A 23,186-nucleotide genomic window follows, 5' to 3' on the forward strand; every position below is an offset into this window, starting at 1 on the left:
CCATCGCATCCTCTGTCGTCCCCTTCTCCTCCTGCCCTCAATCTTTCCCAGCATCAGGGGCTTTTCAAATGAATCAGCTCTTTGCATCAGGTGGTCAAAGTATTGGAGTTTCGGCTTCAACATCAGTCCTACCAATGAACACCCAGGACTGATCTCCTTTAGGATGGACTGGTTGGATCTCTTTGCAGTCCAAGGGTGCATTACCTACCCCCTATCTCAGGGGCCCCTACACTCACTTTACTCTTCCCCAGGTTTTCAGAAGAATGTCCTTTGTAAAACAGGACTAATTAACTCAGTGATCACACACTCCCCTCTCTTTATACTGACGTCCAACATGCTGCCATCTTTAAGATAAGATGTGTTGCTGCACATCAGTGCCACCCAATTCTCAAATGAATTCACTAGCATTTGTGTGGTGGTGTCATATTGTGATTGCATCAGGAAAAATCAATCTCCAAAGTCTTCTGAAATCTAACCTTTGCTTGCAGCAATCGCAGAAGTGCTCTTCCAGCCTCCCCGCCACGTCCTTCTGGTGGCAGCTCCTCCCTGCATCTACCAAAAACTGACGTTCAGTTGCCAAGTCATGTGTGACTCTGTGACTCCATGGACTGCAGCACACCATGTCGCCCTGTCCTCCACCGTCTTCCAGGGTTTGCTCAGATTCACGTCCATTGAGTCAGTGATGCCATCCGACCATCTCATCCTTTGTCACCCCCTTCTCCTCCTGTCCTCTCAATCTTTCCCAGCATTCGGGTCTTTTTCAGTGAGTTAGCTCTTCAGATCAGATGGCCAAAGTATTGGCGCTTCAGCTTCAGTCCTTCTGATGAATATTTACAGTTGATTTTCTTTAAGATTGACTGGTTTGATCTTGCAGTCCAGGGGACTCTCAAGAGTCGTCCTCAGCACCACAATTCAAAAGCAAGAATAAATATCAATAAATATCCAAACTACCCAGTGGGGAGCTCAAACATGTTCTTTGTTCACTGCAGGCGCTTTTTCCCCTCTAAATAATTGTTTATTTGGCTGTGCAGGGTCTTAGGGCACTCAGGATCTCTGATCTCCTCCTTGGGGCATGCAACCTCTTAGTTACAGCATGTGGGATCTAGTTCCCTGACCAGGGATGGAACCCTGGGTCCCCTGCATTGGGATCGCCAAGTCTAAGCTACTGGAGCACCAGGAAGTCCTCTACCCTTGCAGGCATCTTTTTCACCTCTGTGTCTTCTGACTAAAAAACACCCCATGTAGAGTTTGCCTTGTTACTCCCACCACCATATTCAATATTCTTCTCAATATGAAATGTCCAGCAGAGGCGGGACCACATCTCTGTATGACTAGAACCACTAAGGAAATACAAACAATTCAGCCACTCCTCTCGGATGAACAGTCCCATCATTGCAGATTTATCATTTAAACGCTCCAAGGGAATTCCTTGGCTGTCCAGTAGTTAGGACTCTGAACACTGTGCCCAGCCAAAAAAAGAGAAAAGGCTCCAATACGTTGATTCATGGTTTTTCACCTGCACCGTTAGTGCTCCCTCGCTCCCCCCGAGCTGTGCCTGCTGTGAAGAGGGTCTGATTCGGGGCTTTGGATCTCCTAAATATTTTACATCGAGGTAGAGCGGCTCTTTTTGCCTTTTCACACTGTTCATGGGGTTCGCCGATTCGATGGACATAAGTTTGAGCAAGCTCTGGCAGTTGGTGATGGACAGGGAAGCCTGGCGTGCTGCAGTCCATGGGATCGCAAAGAGTGGGACATGACCGAGCGACTGAACTAAAGTGAGAGCTGCTCTGGAACGCGCTCCACGGCCTGTTGTCTGCACAGAAAAAACTACATTACCCAGAAAGTGCTACACTGCGCGACTGCCGCAGGCGCTGGGCCAATGACGGCCCAGGGAGGGGACATTTCCTGCGGAGAGGTGGGGCTTCCGGCCCCACCGGTGGTGGACGTCATTTGCGTGCGACGGCTCGGTCCACGCCAGCTGTCGGGAAGGGTAAAGCTATTCTGTGGCTTCCTCCAGTGCCGTCTTCGCAAATGAGCAGAAAGGTGGCTTGGGTTCCCTTGCGCGCGTTCGAGCTGGCTGTGAGCCTACCCGTGATCGGCCACCTCGCCCAGAGCAAGGAACGAGCGGCGGTCGGCTGAACCCGCGGGACTCGCCTCTGTCGCCGCCTCTCCGGGTCCCGCTATCTCCTCAGGGGCCCATGATGGCGGCGGCGTGGATGGACCCGGCGCGGGTGAGTGGACGGTGTTCCTGGCATTGCCGATTCGGAGAGAGCTCCTGAGCTGGGTAGAACTCAGGAGAGGCATTGAGTTTCTCTGCAGTTGTGTTTGTGTGAGACCAGTGGAGCTGGCTCGTCACTCACTTTCTCTCTAGTCCTAGAACACGCAAGCCTGAATATACAAATGGAAAATAGATGGCGTATAAAATTGAAACTTTGGCAAATAACCTGCCTAGAAACCCAGCCCGTCGTCTACAAGCAGTAACCCAGGAGTTCTGCCCGGTCTAAGTCAGACTTCCCCGAAGTCAAATTCCTATCTCTAGAGCTTCCAGGAAGAGAAACAGTGACATTTGTTTCCTCGGCCGCAAATGGCCAGGACTTGATTAATAATTAACCCTTTCCCTAATTCTTTTCCCCACTTCTAACTTAGACCAACCAGAGAAAGCCCATCCATAGGTGCACGCTTAAACAGTCATGGAGGGTGCTGTTGGATTATATGCCAGAGAGTTTTGAGTTATTTTTTTATTTAGGTACACCACCATGTGGGATCTAGTTCCCTAACCAGGGATGCAACTTGCATTGGGAGCACTGAATCTTAGCCACTGGACCACCAGGGAAGTCCCCTATCCCCTTCCTTAGAGAGTTTTAATTAATTAAACATATCATCTGGTAGTCATTGTTGAGGCCCTAGTTAATTTTGTTTTTCTTGACCTACCTGCCCCAAATTTCCCTGGTGATAAGAGTTTATCTAACACCAGAAATGAGTAATATTGCAGGATTCCTATGTATGAACCAGTCAATTTATTAGGAATTTCCACATATTTAATTGAAGTATTAACTCAAGAAAACTAATGGAATGCCCTGGTGGTCCAGTGGTTAGGACTCTGCGCTCTCATTGCCAAGGGCCTGGGTTTGATCCCTGGTTGGGGAGCTGGGTCCCTCAAGCTGAGCAGCGCTGCAAAAAACAAACAAACAAAACCAAACAACAACACTTGATATACAAAGATGTGAGCACTGAATGTGTAAGGTGAAAAAACCATGAGCCAGTGTCCTGGAGCATTTAAATGATGGGTCTGCAGTAGTAGGGCTCTTCATCTGAGAGTGGGGTGGCTGAATCGTTTATGTTTACTTGGTGGTTCTGATCATACAGGGACGTGGTCCTGCGTCTGCTGCACGTTTCAGGAGACTGTACAGAATATGTCCAGTATATGGTGGTGGGAGTAAGATTAACAAGGCAGACTCTGTGGAGTGTTTTTAGTTAGGAGTCACTGGTGAAAATGATGACTTGAGAACTAGGGCCTTAGTTGCTTTTTTTTAATGTTTTTGGCTATGCAGGTTCTTAGCTGCGGCACGTCAACTCTTAGTTGTGGCATGTGGGATCTAGTTCCTTGACCAGGGATTGATCCTGGGACCTGTGCATTGGGAGTGTGGAGTATTAGCCACTGGACATCTGGGGAAGTCCTTTTAGTTGCTTTTAGACATGCCATAATGCTCTCAGCAAGGGGCAGGCAACTAGCAGGACCACTGAAGCGCAGGTGGCGGTGGTTCAGTTGCTCAGCCCTGTCTCGCACTTCGTGACCCTGTGGGACTGTAGCCTGCCAGGCTCCTCTGTCCAGGGATTTCCCACCAAAGATACTGGAGTGGGTTGCCTTTTCCTTCTCCAGGGATCTTCCTGACCCAGGGATTGAACCTGAATCTCCTGCATTGGCAGGTGGGTTCTTGAACACAGAGCCACCTGGGTAGCCCCTACTGCTGTGCTTAACATTATTTGTAGTATTATTATCACTGTATACTCCTTCCTCTGACATTGTAGCATCCCTTCTGTCTGCATCTCTCAGTCCTAGTGTCGTTTTCATTGACTTCTGTCATTTTCCAAGGGCTCCTGCATAGGAGGCTTCTGTTTTACTCTGTGATCATACTTTTCTTTATTGCGTTTGTCGATTCTGTGCTTCTTTTGTTGTTGTTTTTATTGCAGATTGAAGGTTTGTGGCAGCCTTGCACCGCTTGCTTTCCTTCGTGTCTTTGTGTCACATTGTGGTAGTTCTTACAGTAGTTGAGATGTTCCACCTGCAACAAGGGTACCGCTCAAGATGATGGTTGGCATTTTTTAGCAATAAAGTACTTTTTAATTAAGGTATCCAAATTATTGTCTTAGACATAGTGTTATTGCACCCCTAGTAGACTGCAGTGTGGTGTAAACATTGTAAAACTTTTATTTATTTTTGGGGGCACTGGGTCTTCGCTGCTGTGTAGGCTTTCTCTCGTTGCAGCGAGCAGGGCGGCTGCTCTTTGTTGTTGTGCGTGGACTTACTGTGGTGGCTTCTCTTGTTGCGGAGCAGGGGCTCTAGGGCTCACGGGCTTCAGTAGTCGTGGCACACGGGTCTGCTTGCCCTGAAGCATGTCACATCTTCGTGGACCAGGGATTACACCCATGTCCCCTGCATTGGTAGGTGGATTCTTAACCACTGGACACCAGGGAAGTCCTAAATGTAACTTTTATTTGCAGTGGGAATCCAAAAACATCATGTGACTTGCTTTTTTGGAGTGCTGGGCAACCACACTCCCAGTATCTCTGAAGTAGGGCTGTACTGTGTTATGTCCACAGCATTGTCCACCTCCTCTTCAGCCCAGTGCAGAGGAGGTGCCCGGCGATGAGGGCCTCGACCTTGCCGCACCTTTCCCAGCGATGCAGAGACAAGCTCTGATCCCACCCAGTCGTCCCAAAGCTGATGCTACTATCTGCATTTGACATTCCAGCTGTCTGTGACCTTCGATGATGTGGCTGTGACCTTCACCCAGGAGGAGTGGGGGCATCTGGACCCGGCCCAGAGGACCCTGTACCGGGAGGTGATGCTGGAGAACTGCGGCCTCCTGGTGTCTCTGGGTAAGGCCCCCGCTCTGCTGTGCGGGCCCCGGCCACCCCCTGCATCCCGGACCCTGGCTCCGTCTTGGCTTCTCAGGAAGGGCTCAGGAGTCCTCCCTACCCCCTGCTTCCTCACAGTTTCACTCATGCTTGAGGGTCACCTCCTCTTGCCTGCTGTCTCTGTGTCTCTTTGAATAAAGTTCCCCTTTGGCTCTTAGAAAGTGGTGGAAGGAAATGAATGTTCTGCAGAACCCAAAGGCAGCATTTCCAGTCGGGCCACATGGGACTGGAATAGGAGAACCAGGATTCTACCCTGGCTTCTGGGTCTTCTGTCCTGGCTTCTTTCTCTGGCTTTGCTTACGTCCCTGTCTTTTCAGAATGGCTTTTGCCCCCCAGCAAGTTTGACAGGAGTAACCACCCCAATCCCTGCTCTCCAAGGCTCCCAGATGCCTTGTTTCTACTTCTTCGTATGTTTATATTGTTGCTCTTTCTCTGCTGCAGGGCTCTGGGTGGGGGTGGGGGTGTCCATGAGACGGAAGTGACCACCTGAGCCTCTCAGCCCAGGGCCCAGCACAGACTGGCCTCTGTCTGTTCCTGTTTTACATTCCAGAGAGGGAGCGGACCAAATGAGACCGGTTCCCAGGCGTCCCCTACACCCGAGTGCACAGGATGTGGGTGACAAGCCGTTCTCCAGGAAGAGGGTGAGGCAGCCGGGGCCCCAGGAGGCCTTTGCCTTCAGTGCCAGGAGGTCCTGTCTAGCCGCAGAGTCTCAGTCAGGGGGCTTCTCTGTCCTCCTGCGCTTCACAGGTGTCTCATGTTCGCTCAGTCTCGGCCGGGATCATCTGCTGGTCCGAGAAGGAGAAGCTGGGAGAGGAGTGCGTCTCAGCATGTGGCGGTTTTGTGCCCACGAGACATCAGGCAGCGTCTGCTGCATCTGCCCGTCACATGTGGGAGTGGGTGGTCCCGGGGTCTGGTGATGAGTCCAGAGATGCTCCTCAGCACCAGAGGGTGGACACGACAGCCCCGCTCAGCTGAGGATGACCCAGTCCGCATGGGCCAGAGAGCCACAGTAGAGAGACAGCAGCTCGGGGACAGTCCCCTCAGGCCGTTCAGTTTGAGGGAAGGGAGGGCTGTAAACCCAGGGCTTTGGTGAGACAGGCGTGTTCTTAGAGACCTGGGATTGTGTTCTATGTCAGTGAGAGGAGGTTAAACAAAATCAGGAAAAGCTTGACATATTTAGATAATTTATAACAAAATTAAACAAATAAAAATGCCCACCATCGAGCCCCGATCCCTCCACCCGCCTCCCCAGGCTCTCCCCACGCTCACTGCTCTGGTCACACTGGTGTCTTGCCGTTTCCGTGCATACCTGACATACTTGACATGCTTGCCTCTGGCCTCTGAGGTGCTGTTCTGTTTTCCTGGTGGGTGTTCTTGGGCATTTTGGCTTTTCACATGGCCACCTCTTCTCTGCACATGGCCACCTCGCTTCCTCACCAACTGTTTCCTGACCACAAACTCTCTTAGCGGCCCCTCCCCATCACACTAGCTCTCCCCTGTCACCTGATTTATATCCTCTAAGCCAGCGGTTCTCATTCCCCAGGGACACTTGCCCCGTCTGGAGACATAGGTTGTCAGCACTGGGATGGAGTTGCTGCAGGCACCTACTGAGTGAAGACCCGGAGCGCCTCCACACATCCTTACACTGTGCAGGAGAGACACATTCTCTTCCCTTCTCCTCAGCAAAGAACTTTCTGGATCTGAATGTCAGCGGTCCAGAGGCTGAGAAGCCCGTTTCTGAAGGCTCATGGACGCTTCATCAGGGGCTCTGGGCACAACCCCGAGGAAGGCCTTCGTTTATTCCTTTTCGTGCCTCCTGACTTCTTTAGGGAAAATTTGGTTCAGTACTTAACCCTTCTTCCCCCCAACTGTTGCTAATTTCCTCTCTTCAACAGGGGGGCCATCCCTGAGCAGTGGTGCAAGCTCGCTGGCCCTTAACCCTCACTGTTCGATCCCTTGGCTGCATTTTCAGGTTGACCTAGCAACTTGTCAGCCTCTGGGTTTCTGTTTCCCATTCACCAGAGCTGTACAGGAATCCCGTTTTGAAGGGATGTGAGAAACAGAAAAAGTGCGTCACTGGTAGCACTGGTGTTACTGTGAATACAAGTCAGAGCTCACCCAGGTCGCTGACTGACCGCCGGGCACTGTTCTGCTCCTCCCGTGAGACCCTTGGGCTCGCCTGGCCCTCAGGAGAGTCAGGGGAACTCGGCTTCGGTGGCGAGCCTCGTACAGTGGAACCTTAACAGTAAGGAACATACACCTTCACTTCATGAAGCTGTCCTCTGTGGGGTTCCTTTGAAGTAAAAATTCTTTTTTTTAGTGAAATATTGATGGCAGTAGATGTGACCGTATCACTGTGCAGGAGTCTCAGTTTTATTATTTTCTCACAGTTCATGAAATACTGAAGTCTACTGAGTCTGCCCCTCCCCAGCCCTGCTCCCAGTGGTTGCATTTCGGTGCTCACATCCCTCCCTCACAGCTGCCCCGCACTTGGTCTCAGGATGCTGGCCCCACTCAGGGGTGTCTGCTGTTTCCTCCTCATTGTGGTGTTGGGGAGGCCAGGGTCAGAGCCAGACTCTGTTGTTTAGTCCCTGCTTTGCACCTTAAAAACTGTGCAGTCCTGGGCAATTACAGACTGCGTCTGGGCCTCGGGGTGCTCCTTGGTAAACTGGAGTAAGGTGGAGTTTACTTCCCAGGGCTGCAACAGGGTTAAGTGGGTAACTTTCTGGAAAGGGTCAGAACAGTGCCTGGAGTGACCAGGTTTTGTGCACGGTAGCATTGCGAACCTCACCACCACCGCTCCTGTCATTACTCATCAGGATTTTCATCATCTAGACCTGGACTCAGCACCTTTGGGAGCAGGCTTGTGTAGCTTTGTGGTGGAACAGCACACAGAGCCGAGATGGTTAGACCTGGGCTCCGTGTTGGCCCAGCCGTTCACCAGTTGTGGGCTCTTTGGCAGATCACATTATCTGCCTGATTGTTGCTTTCTGTATGATTTTTATCTATAAAATGGTGCTACTCACAGACTCAGAAAACAAACTTATGTTTACGAAAGAGGAAAGCAGGTGTGGTGAGGGATAAATTAAAAGTTTGGGATCAGCAGATACACACCTCTGTATATAATAATAGATAAACAACAAGGTTCTAATATAGCACAGGGAACTATATTCAATATCTTATAATAACCTATAACGGAAAAGAATCTGAAAAGCAGTGTGGATATTTGTGTATGTGAATCACTTTTCCTGTACACCCAATACAAACATGACATTGTAAATGAACTTTAACTTTAAAAAAAATGGTGGTCCAATGGTTAAGTCTCTGCCCTCCTAATTCAGAGGGTGATGGTTTGATCCTTGGTCAGTGAACTAGGATCCTGCATGGCTTAAAAAAAAAAAGTGCTGATCATAATATGTACTTGCTGAGAATGCTGTGAGGAAACCCTAGGATAGACTCATCTGTGGTCTGTAGAAAGAACAATACAAAACTTTGCTTGTGTTCTAAAAACGGAACTTATCAATGGAGAACATAACCTTGTTTTGAATGAAAAGAATCAATGTTTTAAATATGTCAGTTGTTTAAATGACATCATAAATCTATTCAATTTTGAAGTAGTGTAGTGCATTTAAGTTGCTTGAACACAGTCCTTTGACTATGTTAACTGTATATTAGCTTTTGATTTAGTATTAGGAATAAAAGCTTCATGGCAGTGTGGCATGTCTTTGGTTTTTGGGTCGCAGTTCCACATTTTGTGTGCATGGGAGCAGCTTCATTCTGAGGTCTGCATCCTGAAGTCTCACACGAGACTGAGAGGTCTTCCCAGTTTTCACAGAAGCCCCCATGTCTTCCTTTTTTCTCCATGCTCAGGGTGTCCTGTCCCCAGACCTGAGCTGATCTACCGGCTGGAGCACGGGCAGGAGCTGTGGACGGTGAAGAGAGACCTCTCCCGATGCCCCTGTCCAGGTAGGAGCCAAGCTGTGGGCAGAGACCCTGCTGGAAGCCGCTGGCCCTAGTTCCCTGGGAAGCGTCTTGTTCGGGCCTCTGGTGATCTGGAAGCCACGGAGCCCTTTGACCCCAGGTCCCTCTGTCCTCGCCGAGGACAGCGGTGTACGAGCTCAGATGTGTCCTGGGCTTCAGGGCTGGGTGCCGACCACCAGCTCTGTGGTCCCAGTGAAATTTGGGATCTCCTTGTGTCTGCACGTAAGTTCGGCTGAGTTACAGCCTGGCTGCTGTGTCAGAGGGACTCCGGCATCTCGGTGCTCAAGCACGTGGAGGCGCTGTCTCTGACTCGCACCCGGTCCCTGTGGGTCACGCGGAGCTCTGCAGCACACGGCCGTTCGGGGCCCTGGGTTCGTTCTGTCGTCAGTATGTGACTTCAGGTTGTCCTGACCCCCTGAAGCTAGCACAGAAGTGGGGGATGACGCCACTCTGACTCCCATAAACACCAGCCCTCTGATCCCTCCACTGGAAGGCACTGGGTTCTTGGCCACACTTGGGGGGTGGGCAGAGAGCTGTGACTGAGCCCTCCGTCCCAGGAGAGGAGCAGAAGGTTGGTAAGGGGGGTCTGCTCCTGAAGGCGCCAGTCACGGTAGTCGCTCTGTCCTGGGGGTGCTGGGGGGGTGCAGTTTTAGAACATAAAACTGCTCAGCACAGGGTCTGTGCCGTAGTCGGTGTCTCGTGGGAAGTGAGCTGCTGGTACCGCCATGTCCCGTTAGTCAAGATGAACAGTGTGGTTCACGTCTTCCCCTCCCAGCGCCTCTCCAGCACTCCTCTGCTTCCCCTTTCCCAAACTATCGCTTCAGACACTTAGGAGCCCTCCCTTGTCCCCTGTCGCCCGTCTCCTCCTGTTGGGTAAAGCCTCCCAGTGACGTGTGTCCTGTGTGCCCACGTCTGGGCTGCTGAGGGCACTGGAGCCGTCGTATGTGATGCTGGGGCTGCTGAGAGGCGTGCTGTTTCCACTCCTAGTCACTCGGTGGCCCAGCTGGCCTGTGAGCGTTTGTGGGGCCATCGGTGGCCCCTCAGAGGGGCATCCCAGCCTCTGCCCCCTGCTCTCCACACACCTCCACCTGAGGATCTCAGAGGCAACCAGTGAGCACGCCTGGCAGAGAACCCATCCCGGTGCTCACTCTTCCCCTCCCACGCCTGAGCACATGGTCCTGCCGTCGGCGCAGGTTGGAGACTGGATGCCGCCCCAGACCCTCGCCCCACCTCCAGCAGCCCTGCATCCGGCCGTCCCCACAGTGACTGCCTCCCCAGTGCAGATGTCTCAGCGCGTGACCCTGGGGTGTCAGCACGTCTCCACAGTAAACTCGTGCTTGGTCCTCAGCCCTTCTGCTCTCAGGTTCCCAGCTGTAGTTTTCCTTTCACCTGGTGGAAGAGATCTTGGCACCCTTCATGGCCAGTTCTTGAACCAGAGTCTAGGTTACACCTTTTAGGGAAAGTATTTCTTATTTACTGCTTGTTTAGTAACTTTGAAAGTGCAAGTGAAGTTGCTCAGTCGTGTCCGACTCTTGGCGACCCCATGGACTGTAGCCCGCCAGGCTCCTCTGTCCATGGGATTTTCCAGGCAAGAATACTGGAGTGGGTGGCCATTTCCTTCTCCAGGGGATCTTGCTGACCCAGGGATCGAAACCGGGTCTCCCACATTGCAGGCAGATGTTTTACCTTCTGAGCCACCAGGGAAGCCCCTTAGTAACTTTATCCTTTGTCTACTCAACATAAAAATGTGCCCAAGTTTCTTCCACTTGAAGCAAATAAATAAAAAGTATTCCTGTTTCATATTCATCCACTCTCTAGGGCATTTCATTGTTTATATTTCGTCACTCTCACAAACAGTGCTACCAGGAACATTCGTATGTATTGGTCATCTGGCACACGATTAGGCCTGTCTTTTGTCATTTTTAGGAGTAAAATTGTTGGATTGTAGCCTGTGCAGACTTTCAAGTTTAGGTGACAATTGCCGTGGTTTTCTAAAAGAGATCTGCCCATCTATAATTCTCTAGATTCCACTGACTATGTCCTGTTCTGTCCTTCATGCTCTCAGGCACGTTTATTTTTGCTTAACACACTGACAAAATTGTGTCTTAGGTGAGCTTGCCTTGCATTTCCTTAATTGTTCACAAGCTTTAGCTTCTCATCGTGTAATTATCGGCCCGTTTGTACAGTTGTCCTCATCTGCAGGTTCTGAGTCAGCAGATTCATCAAGCATGGATTCAAGACACGGGGGGAAAAGAAAATCCAGAAAGCTCGAAAAAGCAAAACTTGAGTTTGCCTTGTGCTGGCAATTATTTACGTAGCATTTACATTGTATTAGATATTACAAGCACTCTAGAGACGATTTAAAGCACACAGGAGGATGTGTGTAGTTATGTGCAAAAACTGCCATTTTATGTAAAGGACTTGAGCATCTTTGGATTTGGGTGTTGAGCAGGAAGTGTCTGATACCAGTTATTCCCCTGTGGATACTGACGAACAACTGTATTTTCTTCTTTGAAATGTCAGTTCATCGAAAACTCTAGGTGTTAACTTATTTGCCTTTTGTTTTTAGGGATTTTTTGTACAGTACTGATACTTTTATCAGTTATAGGTGCTGCTCCATCCCTAATATCAAAAAGATGTCCTCGTTATAAGATATTCTAAGCTTGGCCCCTGACATTTAACTCTTTCAGGTGTGAGGTGGAATTTGAGGATAGTGTGAGACAGGAATACGGTGTTCTCATTCCCAGTGTCATCCATTTTCTAGCTCCATTTACTTTACGTTCTTTGCTTTTACTGTGAGCTACTCTCCCTTCTCTTCCATTCCCCAGAGCTCCGTGTGTGTGTTTCCTGGGCTCTCTGTTATTTTTCCATTGCCTGTTTGTCTTTAGTTTGGGTTTAGTTTCTTGCTTTTCCTGCTAAAGTTGTTAAGTTAGGCTGTTGACTTGAGATCTTTTTTGTTTTTCACTGAAAGTGTTTATAACTACAATCTCCCTCTTAACAACTGTATTCACTGCATCCTGTAAGTTTTGGTATTTTTTTTTTGTTTGTTTTCATTAGAAACAAATTATACTTTTTTTGATACATTTTCAAATCTATTGAGATTTAATTTGTGATTTAACCTGTGGTCTGTTCTGGAAAATGTTCCGTGTGTACTTGAGAAGAATGTGTATGCTGTTGTGTAGAATGTTCTGTATGTATCTGTTAGATACAGTTGGTTTATGTTAAGTCTTCTGTTTCCTCACTTATCCTTTGTCTGGTTGTTCTCTCCATTATTCAGAATGGGATATTGAAGCCTCCATGTTTGTTTGTAGTGTTGTCTCTTTCTCTTCCATTCTTTCATTCTTTGGTTCATGTATTTTGATCTTCTTTCATTATGTAGTTGTTTACAGTTATATTTTCTTGCTGTATTATAACTTTTACTTATATAATATCTTTCATTGTTGCTTGTAATCTTTTTTGATTTAAAGTCTGTTTTGTCTGATTTTAATGTAGACAGTTTTGTCTGCTCTCTCTTTGTTAGTATTTGTACAGAATCTTCTTCCACGTTTTGACTTTCAGTTTGTTTGTGTCTTTGTATCTGAAGTGAGTCTCTAGTGGAAAACATATAGTTGGATCATGTGTTATCAATTCTGCTAATTTCTGTTTTTTAACTGAAGAGTTTAACCATTTACATTTAAAGTGATTAGTGATACGGAGAGACTTCTGTCATTTTGATATTTGATTTCTATATGTATTATAGTTTCTGATTCTCATTCTTGCTTTATAGTCTGGTGTTTAGTTGATATTTTGTAGTGAAACATTTAAATTCCTTTCTCATTTCCTTCTGCATACGTTGTCTAGGTATTTATGGCTATCATGGGATCATATTTGATGTATGTATTAAAGTTTTAACATTAATATGATTTTATACCAGCCTGACTTCAGCAACATCAAAACCCTTCACAGCTCTGTCCTCACCCCTTTCAAGCGTTTGTGTCACAAAGTTACACCTTCATGTGTTGGACGCCTAGAGACTTAAAACTACTCATTCTTTTAAATGTGTTAGTCTCTTAAATTTCTAGGAAGCTGCACATGGACTTATAAACTAAAGTTATAATAATACTAGCCTTTAGGTTAGCCATTTTAGAGACCAGTCTTCTAAATCATGTAAATACACAATGCAGAGTTACAAAATAATTCTGTCTTTTATAACTGCCCATGTATTTATGATTATAAAGCTCTTTATTTATTCATATGGCTTTGAATTACTGTCTAGTGTTCTTACATTTCACCCTGGAAGTCTCCCTGAAGAATTTCTTACAGAGCAGATCCAGTGGTAACAAACTCCTTCAACTTCCGTATATTGAGATGTCTTAATTTCTTCCTTGCTCTTTTAAAGGACAGTTTTGCCGGATTAAGGATTCTTACTTGACACTTTTTGTTTGTTTGTTTTACACTTGAATATATTGAACCACTGGTTTCTGGCCTCCCAAGTTTCTGATGAGAAATCTGATAATCTTATTGAGAATCGCTTGTATATAACAGGTTGCTTCGTACTTGCTATACTTTTTCTTTGCCTTACAAAAGTTTGTTTACAGTTTCCTCAGTGTGTCTGAGTTTATTTTTCTTGGAATTCATTGAACTTCTTGGATGTTTCATCCATTTTTGGACCTCTTCAGCTCTTCAGATACTCTCTTTGATCCCTTCTCTCTTGTCTTTCTGGGAATGTCTCAGTGAGTATGTTGGTTCATTAAGTGTATCACAGGTGCCTTAGGCTCTACTCACTGTTGTTCAATCTTTTCTTTTTGTCTGTTTGTTAGACTCAGTATTTAACATTATTCTATCTTCAACTTGGCAGATTATTTCTTCTTTCTGTATAAATTTTCGTTTGAATAATTCCAGTGAGTTTTTCACTTTAATTAATGAAGTTTTTGCTCCTGAATTTCTCATTTCTTTTGCTCTTTTTTTTTTGACTGCACTTTGTGGCTTGTGAGATCTTAATTCCCTGACCAGGGATTGAATCTGGGTCCCTGGCAGTGAGAGCCTGGAGTCTTAACTTTACTGAACCTCCTGGGAATTCCCTCTTTTTCATTTCTTTTTAGGTTTTCTTTCTTTGTATTGATAGTTACATTTTGTTTTTACCTAGCTTTCTTGACTTTCTCTGTATCTTTCTTTAGCTCCTTGAGCTTTTATAAGATAGTTGTTGCAAAGTCTTTGTCCAATAAGTTTTCAATAGATTTTTTTTTTTTTAAACAGATTTTGGAGGGCTTCCAAACATTAGCTACCACGTCATCAGACTCATTAGCCTCTTGGCATTGATGTATGGCAATATATGCATGGAGTATTGCCAACATAAGAATTCCACTGACTCTCATTACATAAACACAACTGATTAAATCAGTGCCTGCGTGACTCAGTGCCCTTGTCTTTCCTTTGTCTGTTTCCTAGTTGTTATCTTATGGTTCAAACCTTGGCCTTCTGATCATATAGTTGGTGTTTCAGGTTTTGAACTGAGTCATCTCTTCAGCATAAACTGTCTGGACCCACATGAGTTGTTTATCTGCATAACTATCCCATCTGGAATTGACTGTGCCTTTTTCCAGCACCCCATCCCCTTACAGAGCCACTCCTCTGGGTCCCTCTTTCAAGGTTTTAACAGTCCAAGATCAGGAGAGAAATAAATTCTTATCCTGGGATTCAGAGGTAGGGAAACATGGCAGACACAGAGGCACTATTTTCGTCTTCATTTTTAACACTGAAATATTGAACTTCCATGCTGGCATTATTAACAGGTCTTTCTGTATGTTGAATTTCTTTCAGGTGACAAAGGACAACCCAAGACCAGAGAATCTACCACTTCTGAGCCATTCCTGTTTGAGGGAGCCTCAGTCCAAGAACAGCTAACACAGAGAGTTTCAGAGGACTCCCAGTTGGGCCAAATCAACAATCAAGAAGAGCCATTGGAAAGGCATGAAGGATGCTTGAGACCAGAGATAGAACCCCAGAACGGGAAGCTCCCTGGGAATCCACGCTGTGAACATGGCAGCTTAGGGACAGCTGGTGGTGTGTGTTCAAGGATCGTAGAGGAGCCAGTCCCTCCAGGGGGTGCTGTCCATGACCGTGACTCCTGTGGATCAGGTAAAGATCCCCTGATTCAGGAAGAGGAAAGTCTCTTCAAATGCAATGAGTGTGGGAAAGTTTTTAATAAGAAACGCCTCCTTGCTCGACATGAGAGGATTCATTCTGGAGTGAAGCCCTATGAATGCACAGAGTGTGGGAAAACCTTTAGTAAGAGCACTTATCTCCTTCAACACCACATGGTCCACACCGGAGAGAAGCCCTATAAGTGCATGGAGTGTGGCAAGGCCTTCAACCGCAAGTCACACCTGACACAACACCAGCGGATTCACAGTGGGGAGAAGCCTTATAAATGCAGTGAATGTGGAAAGGCCTTCACCCACCGTTCCACTTTTGTTTTACATAACAGGAGCCACACTGGAGAAAAACCTTTTGTGTGCAAAGAATGTGGAAAAGCCTTCCGAGATAGGCCGGGTTTCATTCGACACTACATCATCCACAGTGGCGAGAATCCATATGAGTGCTTTGAGTGTGGCAAGGTCTTCAAACACAGGTCCTACCTCATGTGGCACCAGCAGACCCACACTGGGGAGAAGCCCTACGAGTGCAGCGAATGTGGGAAAGCCTTCTGTGAGAGCGCAGCCCTCATTCACCACTACGTCATCCACACCGGGGAGAAGCCCTTCGAGTGCCTCGAGTGCGGGAAGGCCTTCAACCACAGGTCATACCTCAAGAGGCACCAGCGGATCCACACTGGGGAGAAGCCCTATGTGTGCACCGAGTGTGGAAAGGCCTTCACCCACTGTTCCACTTTTATCTTACATAAAAGAGCCCACACTGGCGAGAAACCTTTTGAGTGCAAAGAATGTGGGAAAGCCTTTAGTAATCGGGCAGACCTCATTCGGCACTTTAGCATCCACACTGGAGAGAAGCCTTATGAGTGCACGGAGTGTGGGAAGGCCTTCAACCGCAGGTCTGGCCTCACCAGACACCAGCGGATTCACAGTGGAGAGAAGCCCTATGAATGCATGGAGTGTGGAAAAACCTTCTGCTGGAGCACAAACCTCATTCGACACTCCATCATCCACACTGGAGAGAAGCCCTATGAGTGCAGTGAGTGTGGAAAGGCCTTCAGTCGCAGCTCGTCCCTTACTCAGCACCAGAGGGTTCATACTGGGAGAAACCCTGTCAATGTGACAGAAGTGGGAAGACCCTTTACAAGTGGGCAAACCTCAGTCAACCTTCAAGAACTCCTATTGGGGAAAGACTTTTTGAATGTAACCACTGAGGAAAATCTTTTGCCAGAAGAAACATCTTACTCAGAATCGGATCATTCATACCAAAGAGAAACCCCACAGTTTTCTTCCCTGTGAGAAAAACTATTGCAGGTTATTAATTATCGTCTAAAGACTCATATTGGAAATTGACCCAACCTAGAGCCTTATTCTGCATGTGAGAATTCATCAAGGAGAGAGACCCAGTGGTTATTATGCACTTCGGAAAGCCTTCAGCTCCATCTTACTTAGTTTACATTTCACTATTATCTCAGGAATTTTTTTTTAAAAAAGAAGGGAGAGACTTAGAAAATGAACTGCAAAAAAGTTTCTTTCAGACTTCTTGCCAAACTGTGGCACTTTGTCAGATTCCTTAGTTAACTGGTAGGAAGAGGGTTTTGTTTCCATGGTAAAGAACCTATACTATGTGTCTTGTATATACATTCATTGCCATCCAATGTAAGGTGAGTTAGACAGGTCTGGAACCTTTCATCGAACATCTTCTTTGTTCTGAAACATTGTCTCTATTCTTAAGGAGCTTAAATTTTAGTTTGAGACACTAAATACTTTTATATTTAAGGAGCTAAGAATTCACATGTGAATGGGCATGTTGTTTTGCACTGTTTAAGACTATTTAGTCTTTGATTTTTAAAAGACAAACCTTTTTTTATATGGTTTTAAAGAGCTAATATTCAGACTTTTTTGTGGTCCTATACTAATCCTGGTTTACTGATTGCTCTAGTTATATGGTAAGTCTTTTAATTGGGTAAAGTGATTCTTCTTTTCCCAGTTCAGTCTTCTTATTTAAAACTTCAGTATTCTTATTTAAAACTGATTTAGCATTCTTATTATTTTGAATTTCCATATAAAGTTTTATGTAAGTTTTTACTAGAAAAATTATTGAATTTTGAAAGAAATTGAGTTAAATTGGCAGAATAATATGTTTAGAGTCAGCATGTTTGCTGTCTTGAGTCTTCCAGTTTATGAATGTATTATGTCTGTATATTTATTTGCTATCTCTTGATTTATTTCATTGTTATTTAATAAGTCTCAATAATAGGTTCTGTACAGTTTTTATAAGATTTATATATAGATGTGGGTTTTTTGTTTGGTGGTTTTTAGTAATTATAGATTGCATTGATTTTAAAATTTTCAACTTCCATATGGTCTTTAGTATATATATATTTTTCATATCCTACAATCTTGCTATTTCTTTGGATAGAATGCTTGGGATTTTCTACATAGAAATATCATCTGCAAGTAGAGAAGTTTTATTTCTTTCTTCTCATCTATATACCTATCATTTTCTTTTCTTGTCTTATTGCACTTGCTAGGACTTCCAATATGATTTTGAAGACTAGTAGTGAGAAAACATGTCCTTGGCCGGTTCCTGATGTTAGGGGGAAAACATTCGGATTTTAATCATAAACTATGGTGTTAGTTGTAAGGTTTTCTTCATAGGGCTTTCTTTATCAAGTTTAGAAAGTTTCCCATATTCCTAATTGGCTGAGAATTTTTTGTTGCTATGAATGAGTGTTGAATTTGTCAAATGGTTTTTTTTTAATCAACTGATAGAGTCTTGTGTTTTTTTCTTCTCTAGCCTATTGTTATATATTACATTTATTTGAGTTTTGAATGCTGAGCCAGGCTTGTATCCTTAGAATAAGCCCTACCTGGTCATGGAGTACAGTTATTTTTATATATATTACTGTATTTAATATGCTGGTATTTTGTTGAGGAAGTTTTCCTCTCATTTTATGAGTGACAATGGTATGTATTAAGTAGTTTTCTTTCTTTCTTTCTTTTTTTCTTTCTTTTTCCATTGTCATTTTCTGATTTTGGTGTCTAGGTGATTCTGGCCTCTTAACATGTGTTAAAAGGTGTTCTATTATTCAGAAGACAGTGTATAGTATAGAATTGGTTTGGTGTATTCTTTTAATGATTGGTAGTATTCTCCAGTGAACCATTTAGTCTTGAAGAATTTTCTTTTGAATGCTTCTTAATTACTTATTTATTTTATTTAATATGTATAGAACTATTCAGTTTCTGTTTCATATTGGATATGTTTTTATAGTTTATCTTTTTCTAGAAATTGTCCCATTTCATCTAAATGTTCTTATTTGTTTAAAGTGTTCCTTTATTATCATTCTGATGGCAGCAGAATCTGTATTTATAACCCATATTTTATTCCTGATGTTGGAAATGTGTTCTCTTTTGTCAGTCTTCTCAGACATATATCAGTTTTTTAAATCATTAAAAAAACCCCAGCACTTTATATCATTTTTTCCTCTGTCTTTTCCTAATTTCACTGATTTTTTTTCCCCCTGATCCTTATTACATCATTTCTTCTATTTGCTTTGGTACTATTTTCCTCTGCAGTTTCTTGAGGCGGGTGCTTAGGTTATTGATTGAGGATTTTTTTTTTTCACTTTATTAATATAAGCATTAAATTCTATAAATTTCCCTCAGTACTGTTGTAGTTTATTATGTTCTAATTACATTTCATTCAGGTCTAAATATTTCTTTATTCAAGACTGTCTGTGTAACCCATTGATTATTTAGAAGTATGTTGTTTAATTTTGCAGTGTTCGGAGTATTTTGTGCTTTCTTCTTGTTTTGGATTTCATTTGTTTTATATTTGATTTGGCTATTTAAATTTGTTGTGGTTTGTTTTATGATCCAAGATATAGTCTATCTTGAATGTTCAATAAGGCTGCTTGAAAAGAACGTGTATCCTACTGTCATTGGGTGGAATTTGTATATGTGTGTTCCCGATCCTGTTCATTGATGATGTTTTTCCGATTTTGTCTGCTGATTTCCTGCCTCTAATTTCTATCAATAGCTGAAAAGGGGGGTGTTGTCCTGCAGTTTAATTCTAGAATTATCTCTTCCTCCTTTAAGTTCTATCAGTTTTCACTTCATGCATTTCAAAGCTCTGTTACTTGGTACAGATGCACTTAGGATTGCTATGTTATCTTGGTGTATTGACCCTTTTATCATTATTCTTTGTTTTCTTTTTGCTCCTGTGAAGTTTTTTTGCTTTGAAGTATTCTTTATCTGATATTAATATAGTCACTATTGAGATTTTTAATTAATGTGTGCATGGTTTATATTTTTCCATAATATATTTTCAACCTTATCTATATTGTTACATTTCAAGTAATGTAATATGTGAATATTGTGAGTAGCATATACTTGCCTCATTTTTTAATGTCTATTTTACTGATTTCTTTTTAAAAATTGGTATGTTTAGGTCATTTAAGTTTAAAATAATTATTGATATTTTCAGGGCTTACACTTACCATTTTATGATGTTTTTGTTACCTGGTTTTTGTTGCCCTGTTGTTTGGTTTTGGGAGGTACTTTTTGTTTGTTTTGCCTTCTTTTAAGTAACTTTTAAAAGTTACTAACTTTTAATGTTAGGAATTCCGCTTGATATATCTGTGATGTTTTTGAGAATATGTCTTGTTTTTTAGTGGTTACTTTAGGTATTATATTGTACATACATAACTTATCAGAGTGTACAGTATCAACATTTTAGCACTTTGACATGTAGAAACTTACTTCCATTGGGTACGTTATTCTCCATTCTTTAATATAACTGTCTATAAAGTGTTGCCTTTTTGTATGCTGAGCACCATATTGGATGATTTTTTTTTTTTTTTTTGCTTCAGCTGTCAAACCACTTTTGCAAAACTCATAAGAAGCACAGTCTGTTTACTCATTACATTGCTCTTTTCTTCCTTCTTGAAATCCCAGGTTTCTTCCATTAACAGTTTTTCTTTTTAAATTATTTACCCCAAGAACACCTGTAGCCTGTCTTTTTGTGGTAGGTTTTCTGGTAACAAATGTTTTTGTTTTCCTTCGTCTAAGAATGTCTTTATTTCTCCTTCATTCCCAAAGGATGTTTTTGTGGGGTATAGGATTCAGGGTCAACAGTTCTTTTCTTTTAGTACTTGAAAGGCAAGTCATTTCCTTGTCTTCCATGGTTTCAGATGAGAAATCTGCTGCCATTTGACTCATTATTTCTGTATCTGTACTGTATCCATTTTGTCAAGTACTTTCAGTGTTTTTTCTTTGTATATAGAGTTCAGAAGTTTGATCATGATGCAACCTGCCATAACATTTGGGGCTTATCCTGTCTGGTGTTTGCTTAACTTTTAAAATTTTGTAGTATATGCCATTTGGAAAAATTGGGAAATTTTTACTTATGCTTCAAATAGTTTTTTCAGCCCCTCTTTTTCAGGGGCTCCAGTAACATGAATGGTGTGCTCTTGTTCTTCTTCCATAGGACCCTCAGACTTGTACCTTTTTGTTTCCCCAGGGTGTTTTTCTCTGTTGCTCATATTGACTAATTCCCATTGAGCTCTCTTTGAGCTCACTAATTCTTTCCCTCTTATGTATAATCTACTATTGAGCTCACGCAGTGAATTTTCATTTTGGTTTTTGAATTTTTCAGTTGTTTGATTTTCTGTTTTGTTCTTTTATACATCTTCTATTTCTTTGCCTAGTTTATGATGCCAAAGAAGGACTCAGAATACAGCAAAACTTGTAGTCCAAAGTCATTGGTCTCTGGTAGTTTATCTTAATTATTCGAAATCCTAAATTACCTGGAGGAATGGAAGACCTGCAGTCTTCTTTGTTGTTATCCATAAATAGTTCTCAAGAAAATAAAACTGGGTGACCTTCAGCTTGTTCAGAGTTCTGTTCCCCAGAGAAGATTTGTGTGTAAGATTTCATTGCTCAGTAAGACTTCTTACAACCTGAAGAGTATGGGCTACTCCTCTTCCACAGTCAATATTCCTCTTTGTGGTTTAACACATTCCCCCATATTTCCCAATGTGTATAGGACCTCTGTCTTTCTTTTATGCCTGTTTTTGGTCTTTAACTTCTCCCTCTTAATTCCCTTCTGTGTCCATAATCTGTACCTGTGTTCCTCACCCCTAGGCACTTTATGGAGAAGGCAGTGGTACCCCACTCCAGTACTCTCACCTGGAAAATCCTATGGATGGAGGAGCCTGGTAGGCTCTGGTCCAAGGGGTCGCTAAGAGTTGGACACAACTGAGCGACTTCACTTTCACTTTTCACTTTCATGCATTGGAGAAGGAAATGGCAACCCACTCCGGTGTTCTTGCCTGGAGAATCCCAGGGATGGGGGAGCCTGGTGGGCTGCCGTCTATGGGGTCGCAGAGTCGGACACGACTGAAGCGATTTAGCAGCAGCGGCAGCAGCAGGCACTTTATGGCTCACTTGTCCATTGAGCTGTGCCCTTCTCTTTTCTCTCACAGACACACGCTGTGTGACTGTTCAGTCCACTACCTGTCCTCACCCCATCATGTCCCTTTCACACCAGTGACAACTAAAGGATGATCTCTGTCACGGTCACCTGGCTTAAGCAGGTCTAAGAGTTCCCTTTTGTCCTCTTCCCCCTACCTCCCAGCCCCCTGTGGACTGCTGCCCACCTCTCTGACTTAAATGTCCTTCCCTGGTTTCTCAGTTCTTGCCCTTCTTCAGAGAATCTGTCTTCAGCCCATGTTTAGTATTAAACAGTGTGCTTCCCGGGGTCCATCCAAGGCCACTGTTTTCTCACTTGCAATGTGTTCCATGAGTGACTTAATTCCCGTTGAAGGCATTTTACACTCAGTGAGCTACAGAGTTCCCCCAAATCTGTGTCTCCAGGGTGAATGTCTCTCATGTCTGTTACCCTTTGTTCGTAATTCCACGCCTTCTGTATATTCATACACACTGAGTTTATGCATGTGTCACTTGGCCAGAATCATCACCATGAGGATGCACCCATAAAAATGGTAAGAGCAAACAAACACATGGTATTACTGTACATCCACCACTATCTTGAATGCTTAAACATGTCAACTCTTAACCTTTCTAGCAAGTTGATGTGGTAGGTAATATTACCCTCATTTTACAATGAAAACTGAGGAATAGAAAGGTTAAGGAATTTGCCCAAAGTTGTACTGTTGTTACAAAGTATGAGGTTAGGGATCGGAGGCCATTTAGGCTGGCTACAGAGTCCATGCCCATATCACTTTCCCAGATTCCTTCATGTAGTGTGAATCCTTGTTTCCTTGTCACTACTCATTTTTACTAAAATGGATCAAGTAATATGCATTGGTCTCTGACGCCTGTTTCTCATGCTGCAGTACATCTTGGCCACCATTTCAGTTTCCGCGTGAAACCATCTTCAGTCTTCAGTGCTGGCGCCATCTCGTAACTTTGTCAAAGATATAGATAATCTCTTAGGTTTGAAGTAGCAGAGAGATCAAAGAAGGCTAAGGTTGACTTGGTTTTGGACACTGTGTGTGAGGTGCCTGAAAAACGTCTCAGTGAATCCCGCTGTCTTGTGTCTGGTTGACCAAGTCACCTTACAGCCATTTTTCTTTCATCAGCCTCACCTCCAGCCACTGTCCAATTCCTTTAACCTTTTTGTTTCCCTCATTAGACACATTAACATTTTTGTTTCCTTCAGTATATGTGTGTGTGAGTGAATGGCCATACACAGCAGTGTATTTTTATATTGATTGCCTCCCTCCCTCACAGAGTGTTTACACAAAGCTGTGTATATAATGGGTACCATGTATGACATAATGTTGACCACAAAGAGAAACCACATGTGCTTATATGAACGGAATGGTCAGACTTTAAATAAGAGTCATGATGAATGACTGTGGAAACTCCTCAAGATTATCTGAGTTATGATTACTAGGAAAACATCAA

The 23,186-nt window shown here is 44.0% G+C and overlaps 1 protein-coding gene across 1 annotated transcript in view; it reads left to right on the forward strand.

Moving 5' to 3' along the window:
- Window positions 1-21,141, forward strand: part of LOC102397942 — a 61,535-nt gene extending 40,394 nt beyond the window's left edge. The window contains exons 12-16 of the mRNA XM_045163242.1: window positions 1,822-1,868; window positions 1,997-2,231; window positions 4,974-5,100; window positions 9,010-9,105; window positions 14,920-21,141. Coding sequence (XP_045019177.1) covers window positions 1,822-1,868; window positions 1,997-2,231; window positions 4,974-5,100; window positions 9,010-9,105; window positions 14,920-16,550 — 2,136 coding nt within the window. The 3' untranslated portion in view covers window positions 16,551-21,141. The remainder of the gene's footprint in view (window positions 1-1,821; window positions 1,869-1,996; window positions 2,232-4,973; window positions 5,101-9,009; window positions 9,106-14,919) is intronic.
- Window positions 21,142-23,186: the final 2,045 nt, after the last annotated feature.

This window comes from Bubalus bubalis, chromosome 18 (genome assembly GCF_019923935.1).
Source record: "Bubalus bubalis isolate 160015118507 breed Murrah chromosome 18, NDDB_SH_1, whole genome shotgun sequence".
Taxonomy (NCBI): Eukaryota; Metazoa; Chordata; class Mammalia; order Artiodactyla; family Bovidae; genus Bubalus; species Bubalus bubalis.